Genomic DNA, 11254 nt, shown 5'->3' with positions numbered 1-11254 from the left:
TTAAATAAAAAAGTATACGAGCGAGTTAAAATATTCCTCAATGACAATTTAATTAGTGATTTAAAAGACACTAATAAATTTTAAAAAATAAAATTTAAATTTGATTTTGAGCGAGCTATATGATTTTAATCAAAATAATTCGTTATAATTCCGATCTTACATAAATTCCAGTTAAAAAACCTCTTATAATTCAAGTACAAATTTAATCATCCAAACTTTATATTTATGTTTTTTGGGTATCGAAATGTATAATTGTTTCGGCGACGGATCCATTTGAATGTTTTTTTCTTCTTCTTATTCCTAGATGTGTATAGAATGGGATATTTTATAAACATAAAATATAAATCAGAAATAGATCTCAATATTATAATAAAGTAAAATAAAAATAACTCTCAATTGTTGTTCTTTGTCCATCTATAAAAGAGAGGCCCATTCCACTCAGAGGCCCAATTAAGACCCCAAAGTTTGGTTAGTAAAATGAAAAACGCAAAACCCTAAACCCCTCTTTGCGCTGTATTGGTTGATCCAATCTCATCTCATCGACAATGGCTTCGGCGTGTAGCAGAATTGCGCAAAGAGCATCATCAATTTCATCAATCAAATCGGCCATCAAATCGAACATTCGCGCTTCTTCATTCTCAAAACCAACAACCACATCTTCTCCACTTCGCCGATCATTTTCATCCAGGATTGCGCCGGAACTCGGATGCGTGCAGTCGTTGTTGCCACTTCACAGTGCAGTTGCAGCGGCTAGAATGACTTCACGGCTCAGCATAACTTCGAGGATCTGTCGTTCGCTATCTCAGGGTACTCTCTGCTGCACCTCTCCCGGCCTCTAATACTTTCTTTTTCAAAATTATTCACACACTGTGAGTAGCTTTCTTGCTTCTTAGATTCACCTTGTTCTATCGATTTTCATAACTTTTCTACATTTTAATAATCTTGAACTTTTTAAAAAATCAAAAAATTTAAAAATTAATCTATTTGTTTGTTTAATTTAGTGGCCAATGCATTGTTATTTTGCTTACTGCCTCGACACGGAGACCATGGAACTAATTGAATGTAGTTGTGTCGGTTAGTGTTGTGTCAAAGTAGGAGACTAAATACGTCTTCAATCTGTTGTATAAAGTCTATATAGATTACAGCTTGTTAAGTTTGTCCGATGTTTTTGTTCTCTTGATGATGTTGTATGAAGTGTTATTAGTAGTTATATAAATGCCGTATATAATATTTACTAAAAATGAGAGGTAGAGAGAATTTAGACCAAAAAATTTGTGGGTCAAGGGAAGGTGCGGCAAAGTTCTTGTATAAACATGATCCATGGGCGCTTTTTGTTGATAGAAGATTAATAAACTATTTTTGAATTTTCCATGGCTTGCCTTTCAGCTATAGACTTTGTCAAGCCAATTGAAGTTTTTTAATTTTTTTTTTATTGATATCATGATCTAAATATATTGGGTCTACCCTAGAATATTTGAAATGTTGAAGAGTGTTTCTGACAGTTACAGCTTCTCGTGGTTTGGTAGCCTCCTTGAGTTTGGGTAGGTTGGTTTGTGGGGAAAAAGTAAAACTATTTGGAGGCCTGGAGTGAAAAGTGAGAGGCTAAAAGTTCTCAAACAGGGAATTTTGATGTCAACTAAGCTAACTGTAAAATTTGGTTCCTGCAGGCACATAGTTAATTGGGAGTATGCGGGACCAGCCAATTAAGGCCTACTGCTTCATTATCAAGTACGGAAAAATTAGTGTTCTTTCAAGTTTTAATATTTAATTCTAGTAATCTCTTCGGCAATATTAGAGTTGAGCTTCTTTGTCTGTCATCTGAAGAAAAAGTTCTTTTGGTGGCTATTCCAGTTATTTGGAAGCCTGAATAGATTTTCCATAGGATAGTTAATGTTAGTGCATCCTAATTTGTTACACTGGCGGTTTTTGCATGATTCCCTCTACAACCATGGCGGGAATAGTTCTGAAATCAATTAAAGAAGTAGATAAAACGTGGGGAACACAGATTTGGCCCATTTCAAACCCTAAAAAGTGGTAATAGATCCCACTCACATCAATCACCACATTTCTCTCACTCACACTTCTTTGCCATCACCCGCCGCACCCTTCCTTTCCTCCTCTTGCTAGTGCATTTTCGATTGATGGCCCATATTTTTTCAGGGCATATTCTAACAATGGAGAACTGTGTTTTCTCTTCCCTTTTTCCCGAGTCTCAATTCCTTTCTCTTCCCTTTCTGTTTTGTGAATAAAATGTCGTCTTTGTCTTATTACCTTTCTTTCTTTTTTGTCTCCATTCTGTGATTCTGTATTTTTTCTTCAATTCTGCAGTTTTATAGTGTTCTTCTTGTGTACGTGTACGTGTATTATTTTATTTTGTAGTATTTCCATCATGATTCCATTCATCGTATGGTTATGGCTGAATTTTGGCTTTACATCGTGAACCCAATCTGCCACTAATGTGTTGATTCGTTGAGAATTTGCGTTCTCTATACTTTCTCTTCTTCTAATGCTTCCAGAAGAAGACTCTTAAGTAATTTTCTACTTGTCATCATATTCTATTGTTCATTGTTTGTGCATTTTCTCCATACATTATGTTCTGAACAATTAGTCTGGCATGATGGGTGAGCTTGGAGTTTCAACAACATTCTCAAAATAGAGCTTTTGCTAGTCAGTTCCATTGGTTACATCTATTTACTGAACTGTTCCTAACCTCTAACCTAAACATATTGCTGATGATGTAAAATATTTGAGCTTATAAACACCCAATTTTTTGTGTCTGTGAGATGAATATTTTATTTTTTGATATTAACGTATTGTGTGGTTAAATTTGAAAAGAAAAAAAACACTTTTTAGTCAGAACTTGAGTCGATGGTATAATTTTTCACTAACGATTTTCCTGTGCAATATATTCCGGAAAACAACGGTAAAGTTTTGCAGTGCTACATAGAGAAATTGAAACTAGGAGTGTAGATTTGGTAGTTGAATATATCTGTTACGGATTACAACAGCCTACTGGATTCTTGATTGAAATTCAAAAAGTTTCTTAAAAATTATAATATTTAGAATGATCCTTTATAGTAAGTCTAATATGATAACATAACTGTTACTTTCACCAGATGCAATTGATGGGACGTGAGACATGGTTGCTGTTCTTGAGGTGGGATATTGTGTTTTTACCATCTGAAGAACTGTTCGAGAAATCATAACAGCTGTTTCATAATTTGTGCTCAAACACGTGTTTAGCCTTATATATATTTTTCTTAAGCAAATTGTATGATTGTCATATCAACAGAGCTTATAGTTTTAGTTTACACATAAACCACTGTAGTTCTTTCTTGTATGATGCCACCACTCCAACTGACTTGTGTAGGAAGTAGTCTAAATTGTTTGCTCTGTTTTATTTAGGGTTTCTACTCAAGTATGTTACTAATTGAGCCTTCGTTTTATTTGTTCTAGAGCTTGGTCTATCAGTTCCAAGGTGACATGCTAGAAGAAAGATTGAAGAAAGCCTTTTAGGTTTTGTAAGGTTGGATTTGTGGTCGTTTTGTTACATTGGTTCCCAGAAAGTGGGTATACTTGCTGTAATTCTTTCAGGCTTAGAAAATGATGTGTTCTGTTAAATTATATTCGCACTAATTGATATATTCATTAATAAGCATAATAATTAAAACATATAATACTATGTTACCTTCTACAACTCCTCGTCTACCTCCATTAAACTTCGCAATGTATCAAGTGGTCGTCTCTAATTCATTATTTTTAAAAAGCCTTTGTTTAAGTGGAAAAATGTTGCTTTAGAAGGCCATGACTAAATAGAGTCGATGACTAATTGGTGTAGTTCACTTGGTTAGCAACACTGCCCTTGCGAGGAACTTAAAGAGAGGTGAAGAATTTAAACATATGAATTAAGAGATTAGTCTATAATTGGTATTAAGGACTGAATCATTTAACAAGAGACAAGAGTTTGAAATAGACATAATCTATAATTGGTCTTAAGAACTGAATTTTGTGGGGATGTGGTTACTCTAAAGTCAATCTTAAAGAAGACGTAATCTAGTTTGAAAAATTGGAGAGGACCATTGGAAAGATGAAATGACTTCTTGAAAAGCTGAGGAAGTAGCATCTCATTTTGCTTTTTCTTTTTTGTATCCTTTATCACTTCTTTTTTTCTTTTTTCTTCCATCAATTATGTGGGCTCTCTCATAATTGACTTTTTATTTTTATTTTGACTCACAATTGAATGTTTGTTGAGATGTACATTCAGCGATTGTGTATACATTTTTAATAATATAAATAAAATATCTTCGTATGCATTAAACTCGTTTATTGAATAACTTCACTAAATTTACAGTAACTGTAAAAATAATATTGTAGAAATGTGTTTATAGTTTATGTACCCAAGAAAAATGTGTTTATAGTTTTTTTTTCTTTCTCATGAGTTTGAAGTTTGAATTTAAGTTCTCCATTTTATAACCTTTATCTCAAATAAATTGAGTTATCCGTCCACAATGTGTTTATAGTTTTAATATGAATACAAAATAAAAATACATTTAGTTCGTTTTATATATTTTAATTTGTTTTAAATACTTTTTTTAGTCTAACTAAGTATTACATTATCGTGATTGGTGAATTTTAACCCAAAATATAGAAAGTCTTAAAAATAATTGCCTATCATAATATGCTAATATTTAATTCTATTGAAGGAAATATCCTTACATTATAGTGATTAAGTTGTCCGACCTTTTTTTTACGATGACTAACCATCTTTATTAGTAATTTTGGCAGAGACAATCTTTATTTTTTATTAAATTAATTTTTTTTACAAGGATTAAATGAAATTATTATAAAAACAAGAATTTTAATAATGTAAATTGAGAGCAGTCCCAAAAAAAATTGAGATCATTCTATGAAATGATTAAAATAGTTAAATTTATTTGCAAAATTGAAAGAAAAGAAAAAAAAAAGAAAGAAAAAAGAAAGAAAAAAAAAGACAAAACAGGTTGGACAATATTTCTCTATATTTAAGGAATAAAAAGAATCTAGATTTAGATAAAGCAAAAAACAATTTTTATGGTTAACTAATCTAATACCCTCTATTTATACATAATGGTAAGAATTAACAATTTGAGTCAAAACATGGTTTTGTAACATATGCAGCAGCATTTATCTGAGATTCTGAATAGAGAGAAAAACAAATTAAAGATTTTTACTTAAAGCGGTGGAGAAGACCGGTAGAAAAAACCATGAACGGCAGTTCAGTTCTAATGACTTGGATTTCATACACGTGTCATTTTCATGAATAGCAGTTGCAATTACCAATACCATGCATCTATATAATTTAATATTAATATTAATATTTTTAATTCTTCTTCTTTTTGAAGCCAAATTATAAATTATGATGATGATGCTGTAGAAGGAATTGAAATTGAGATATAAAAGAGAGGATAGGCTAAAAATTTATAAAACTCCATCCTCTCTGTTTGTTTGGAATTATAAGAAAAAAAAGGTGAAAATGGTTGGAACGATGAATTCGGGGATGATGGAAGATGTGGCTGTAATTGGAGGGTTAATTGGGGTACAATTTTTTTATGCTGGAAATGCTATGCTTATGAGTTATATTATGTCTTTGGGTCTCACATCTTTTACCATTGTCATTTTCTCTTCCTTCGCTACATTTCTTATTCTCTTTCCCTTTGTCCTTTATTATGAAAGGTAAGGATTTTTTTTTATTTTTTTTTTTAAGTTTCAATGTTATGTTTTGAGATGGGATTATGTGAAATTTTTGAACTTTGGTGATCATTTTTATTGGGGTTTATGTTTATTTTACAGGAGTAAATGGCCTAAGAAATTTAGTTTCAAGTTGTTTTCACAGTTTCTTCTCCTTGCTCTTGGAGGGTAAGGGAATCTTAATTCTTATGATGAATATGTTATATGTTTTTTTAATTTCATTTTTCCATTGAACTCTCTTCCCTGCTTGTTTTTACATTTTCTTTAATAATGGTTTAAAGCGTCAATTTTTAAACTTTTTAATTAGTTAAATTTTGTTTTAAGAAAAGGGGGGTTTGGAAATGGTTTTAGAAATAGTAAGATCTTGAGTTCATTCATGCAAATGTTGAAGAATACAAGAGACTAATATTAGAGTATTGTTGGAGCCGGATCCATTATCATAGATTTTTGGGAAATATTTTGATCCCTAGAATCACTCTCAAGATCATAATCATATTTGATCCCTAAAATCTCTCTCAAGATGACAATCATATTCTTGGTTGAGTTTATAAGCACTCAAATTTTCCTTAAACATATTTTATACTAATCCCCATTTTAAGGGGAAGCTTATCTCGTCCATTTTCATTTTATACAACAAAGACTTTGTTTTTCCCTTTATAATAAAATGTTTCTTTCCAACGGCGAAATGGGTCAATCGAGACTCTAATATTATATAAGATTTTTATATTGAATTTAACTCATTTTCATAAAATCGATATGCATTTCACTGTAAATTCTTATAGAGCTTTATTTTATTTTTTTATCAATGTAAAAGATAGGTTTTTACCAATATCATTCTCCCTTAAAAAAAGAAAAGACTTATATGAAGTTATAAAAGCCAATAGTCCAATATATACTTAGCTTAAACAGTTTTCTATATTTTGATAGTTGGCATTAATGATCATTTGCAGTGTAACTGTGTTCCAGTCTTTATTCCTTAAAGGAATCAATCTAACCTCACCAGCAATGGGTACAGCCATGCCAAACCTTGCCCCAGGATTTATCTTCGTCATTGCATGGATGTTTCGGTAATTTAATAATCTATTCTCAATGCACTTTTTTATAGACAAATGTTATCGATTAATTTGTTAGGGAGAAAAAAAAATGTTAGTAGCATAAATCGAATCCTGAACTCTTTGTTAATACTTATTATGTGTCCCAACTCAAATCACTAAGTTAATCCTTCATAAACTTATAATGTACTTAAAAATACACATGACTTAGGAGAAGGCACTTAAACATATTAAGAGGCATTATATTAATTATTATATGACAATACATATATAAACTTAATGGTATAAAAATAGATTTAAGATTTTAATTGTACAAAGTGTTTGCATTTTGATATGCTAATGAAAAACTTATATGTGAGGCAGGTTGGAAAAAGTGGACTTAAGCTGCACATATAGTAGAGTAAAAATAATTGGCACATTGCTTTGTGTCTTAGGGGCTTTCACAATGAGCTTGATGCAAAGCATCTCTGCTCCTGCATCAGTAAAAGAAAAAAATATTCATTTATCAATTCCACCACCACCATCAGTTATAATGTTTGACAGAGACAAGATAATCGGTTGTCTCTATCTCTTGGCTTCAATCCTTGTTCTCTCAAGCACAGTTGTTCTACAGGTAAATTTTTTCACATTGGATTCTCTACACCTAACTTTATGACTTTACAATATACAATCGGTTGCATCGGAAAGTCAGCTATTGATGATATGCTGTCTAATTTTTCTTTTGGAAGCAAATTAGGAAAGGGGACACAAAAATATGTTACATGTGCCAAAAAAATATATTTCAATTATAAAAGAGTTAAAAATAAAATTAAAAAAAGACATTGTTCACGGTATACCGTATAGGTGAACAGTACATTCGGTCGTATTGAGTCTATTTTTTGTGTGTGTGTTTTTTTTTTTTTTTTTTTAAATTTTACTATTGCTTAACAAAAATTGTGTTTGTCCTAGGCTTTTACTCTAGGAGAATTTCCTGCACCAATGTCTGTGTGTGCAATAACTTCATTTTTGGGGGGATTCATCACTGCAGCAGCTCAATTACTTGAATATCATAAGATCAATACTGGTTGGCCACTTGTTAGTGTTGGTGACATGATTGGCTATTCTCTTCTGGTAATTTCAACTACTCTTCTTTTAATTATCTTTTAATTATTGAATATACATGTATTTGTTTTGACTGTCATAAAATAAGTACCTATTCAATATACATTTATTTGTTTTTAATTTTCATAAATAAAAGAAACTATTCAATATACATTTGTTTGTTTTGACTGCAATTTTTTACACCTAATTTACACTTGTTTTCTGTTGCCCAATTTACCCTTTTACTAAAGTTGAATAACTAATATGGCATCTTTAGAGCCAATCCAACGCATGTGAAAAAGTCTAAAACGAATTTACACATGTCTAAGTTTAAAACGAACTTTAATAAGAGACTTAAAACAAATTTAGTAAATTTTAACTTGACACTACTAAATTAATATAATTGATATCATATAATATTTTTTTAGTGCTTAAGTAAAAAATTTGTTTTTCATGAAGACTTAAAACAGTTGTTTTGATGGTCTTACCTCTGGACCGTCCTGGTCTCTCTTTTTAAATAATCATAACTATTATTATTTCATATGAATATAAAATAATCATAACTATTATTATTTCATATGAATATAAAGGCTACTCAGATTGATAATACAGATCATATCATATATCTAACTATATATTAAATGCATGATTTATAAATTCACAGTCAGGTGCAGTGACTGGAATATGCTTAAGCTTCAGTGCTTGGGCACTTGAGAAGAGAGGTCCAGTGTTCGTATCCATGTTCAGCCCTGTTGGCACAGTTTGCTCTGTCATTTTCTCAATTGTTACTCTAGGAGATAGTACCGTTAATATTGGAAGGTACCTTAATAAAATTTATAGTTTCTAATTATAAATACTATATTATATATGTACTGCAATTGTAATACAATTTTGCATTGCAGCATAGTGGGTATGTTCCTCATGTTCACTGGGCTCTACTTTGTGCTTTGGGCCAAAGGGAAAGAAGATGTCTTGGACAGTGAGTTTGATGCAGAGAAGCCTCTTTTAAGTTGATTTCTTTCCAAATTTTCAAAACGACTAATGTGGTATATATTTTTTTTTTTTGATAAATTAGTTTGTAATTATTAGCTAACTATAGGTTTTTGGGATTGCGTAATGTATTATATAGGAGAAGTTAAACAAATAATTTTAGGTTTTGGGATAGAGTAATGTATTAAGCCTTTGTTTCAGTTTTTTTTTTTTTAATAAAAAGAAACTACTTTTAAATGTTTTTATCTGAAAAAAATCATATTATAAAAATAATTTAGAAACTGCTTAAAATGAGAAGTTGTATTGAGTAGTTTAATATAAATATTATTATTTATAATTATTTTGAAGAAAAAAATTCTTATAAAGGTAACAAACATAAAAAACTTATTTTTTTCTTTATAAAAAAACTCTAATAAATAATTTATTAATTAAAGAATGATAAAATATTTGTTATATTTTTATTTTTAATAAACAGTCGGAAATAGGGCTAAATCCTACTTTTAATTAAAAGTATATATTTGATGCACATTCAGGTAAAAAACAACAAGTGGACCATAGTAGCTAAGTCACTTATTTTCATGGTCAATGCACAGGACAAATAGTTTTGAGCGAGAGATGCGGGAAGTGTTAGAGGGTGATAGTGGAACTCAAGGAAAATAATAACGAAGAGAAGAAAAAAGCTCAGTACTTTTTATCTTATAGCTAGACAATATTTTGCTCAGTCAATAAAATATTCACCTCAGTCTTTAAATAAAATAAAACATTGTTTAATGGATAGTCATATCATTTCATTATAAATAAATAAATACTTCAATACATTTATTTTACTTTATGTATTAATATTTTTACAAATAAAAAAACTTTACTATAATAAATATGTTCAATTTTGACCTACCAACTATTATATCAATCACAAGAAATGAGATTTAATTGTAATATTTTTTTAAAATCTTAATTTTTAAATTTAATTTAAATTAATTCAATATCAATTTTGATTTTAAACAAATAGTTCAAAACGTTATGGGTGACTTAAAGATAAATAAAGCAGATTATTTATAAGTGATACGTGATTAGTGAGTGAGAAATAAATAAGGATAAGAAGATCATTGATCATAGTTCATCTAAAGTAAGTTACATCATCACAATCTGTTAATTTTTTCATTAATGTGTATAACACCAGAATGTTATTGCTTTCACACTATCTTTCTTTATCAGTTTCATAATTCACCTTTCAACTTTAAAATGATTGTTTAAGTATTCACTTTAAAATGATTATTTGAGTATGATTGTTTAAGTATGAAATTAATATCTTAAAAACTCTCGTTGTTGTCTTCTCTTTTCATGTTTTTTTTATAGATGAAGAGAGAGTTTAAAAAGGCTCAATATAGCCATTACTGAACTTCAGAAAACTGTTTGTCCAAATTGAATTTGATTAGAAATGTGTTATTTGATACATAAATTCTCCTACAAAATCATAACATTATTGGTTTGTGTCATATGGAAAACGTAGGTGAGTGGTTGAATGGTTGTGACGTGTCAATCATTTCTCTCATAAGCATGTTGAGCTTTTTGCAAAAAGTGCATTAATAGTGTACTATTGTCCTTGTTGTTCTTGGTGACAACTCATCAATCTGGAGATCAATCTGATCATCGATTTATAGACTGTTTTGCTTCTTTTGACCTTCAACTTGAGTTATGGGCTTGATTATTGATTTGAGTAGTCTTTATATTTTTTAACTTGAGGTTTGGACTATGGAGAATGATATTTTTTTTTAATTTTATCTTTAAAAAGAAATAACTAGAATGTTCTTTTATAAAAATCATAATGTTCATTTATAAATCAAAATGTTCTTTTATAAAATAGAATGTTCTTTTAATCAATCTCTAGTTCAAGTAAGACATAATGTTCTTGATTTCTTTCATGGTGAGATAATTGATTGTTATATGAATGTATTTGATTACCTATCTTTGAATGAATAATTCAAAAATACAAGTTAAATATCTATATAATTAGACTCATAATTAGTAATTGACTAACCGTTTGTTTCTCCTCAAAACATTTTATTTACGATTTTACCTCAACGTTAAAATCTTTAATATTAATTAAAAGAGTCTTGCAAACGATGTCTCAAAAACACTTGTTAATAAATAAATAAATAAAATAAAAAAATTATTTTCAAAAAGAAAAAATTTTACATTTAAAAACACAATTTTCAAGATATTTTCAAATTAAATTTTTTATATTTAATTTGTTAACAAATATCTTTAAAATATCTTCAAGACACACATTAACATTTCTTTAATTGAAAATAGTATTTAAAATAATAATAATAATAATATTTGTATCTAGTAATTTGAAACATGATTTATATTTTAGGGCCAACATTTTGTTTCTTTACAAAATA

At 29.4% G+C, this 11254-nt stretch overlaps 2 protein-coding genes across 12 annotated transcripts; both read left to right on the top strand.

Moving 5' to 3' along the window:
• Positions 1 to 455: 455 nt before the first annotated feature.
• LOC101509988 (protein NONRESPONDING TO OXYLIPINS 2, mitochondrial) lies at positions 456 to 3697 on the top strand. Of its 9 annotated transcripts, none has more exons than XR_001144373.3 (4): positions 456 to 869; positions 1668 to 1728; positions 3117 to 3157; positions 3457 to 3697. XR_001144373.3 is itself a non-coding variant. In XM_073363764.1 (3 exons), the coding sequence occupies exons 1-2, from the start codon at positions 546 to 548 to the stop codon at positions 3134 to 3136; spliced, it is 282 nt and encodes a 93-aa protein (XP_073219865.1). In that variant the 5' UTR covers positions 456 to 545; the 3' UTR covers positions 3137 to 3157; positions 3457 to 3697. The 9 variants fall into 9 exon arrangements, 4 of the variants coding, with proteins under 4 accessions (XP_073219865.1, XP_004508911.1, XP_027192771.1 ...); XR_012161319.1 differs by having other exon boundaries at positions 457 to 807; XR_003474262.2 differs by lacking the exon at positions 1668 to 1728.
• A 1435-nt stretch (positions 3698 to 5132) lies between these two features.
• LOC101512454 (WAT1-related protein At5g47470-like) lies at positions 5133 to 9606 on the top strand. Of its 3 annotated transcripts, none has more exons than XM_012718195.3 (8): positions 5133 to 5712; positions 5830 to 5895; positions 6678 to 6794; positions 7143 to 7392; positions 7728 to 7889; positions 8524 to 8678; positions 8762 to 8905; positions 9383 to 9606. In XM_012718195.3, the coding sequence occupies exons 1-7, from the start codon at positions 5513 to 5515 to the stop codon at positions 8871 to 8873; spliced, it is 1062 nt and encodes a 353-aa protein (XP_012573649.1). In that variant the 5' UTR covers positions 5133 to 5512; the 3' UTR covers positions 8874 to 8905; positions 9383 to 9606. The 3 variants fall into 3 exon arrangements, with proteins under 3 accessions (XP_012573649.1, XP_012573650.1, XP_004508915.1); XM_012718196.3 differs by having other exon boundaries at positions 9443 to 9605; XM_004508858.4 differs by lacking the exon at positions 9383 to 9606 and having other exon boundaries at positions 5135 to 5712; positions 8762 to 9053.
• Positions 9607 to 11254: the final 1648 nt, after the last annotated feature.

Source organism: Cicer arietinum, chromosome 7, assembly GCF_000331145.2.
Source record: "Cicer arietinum cultivar CDC Frontier isolate Library 1 chromosome 7, Cicar.CDCFrontier_v2.0, whole genome shotgun sequence".
In the NCBI taxonomy this organism is placed as follows: domain Eukaryota; kingdom Viridiplantae; phylum Streptophyta; class Magnoliopsida; order Fabales; family Fabaceae; genus Cicer; species Cicer arietinum.
Note: the sequence above shows the minus strand (reverse complement) of the source record. Positions and strands in the feature narration are given on the sequence as shown.

What these genes read in the sequence shown, in the direction of transcription:
- LOC101509988 (XM_027336970.2), top strand. Translation starts at nt 546, where the DNA reads ATGGCTTCGGCGTGTAGCAGAATTGCGCAAAGAGCATCATCAATTTCA.
- LOC101512454 (XM_012718195.3), top strand. Translation starts at nt 5,513, where the DNA reads ATGGTTGGAACGATGAATTCGGGGATGATGGAAGATGTGGCTGTAATT. An exon ending in GTCATTGCATGGATGTTTCG is followed by an intron (nt 6,795 to 7,142) that starts GTAATTTAATAA and finishes TATGTGAGGCAG; the next exon opens with GTTGGAAAAAGTGGACTTAA. An exon ending in CAAGCACAGTTGTTCTACAG is followed by an intron (nt 7,393 to 7,727) that starts GTAAATTTTTTC and finishes TGTTTGTCCTAG; the next exon opens with GCTTTTACTCTAGGAGAATT.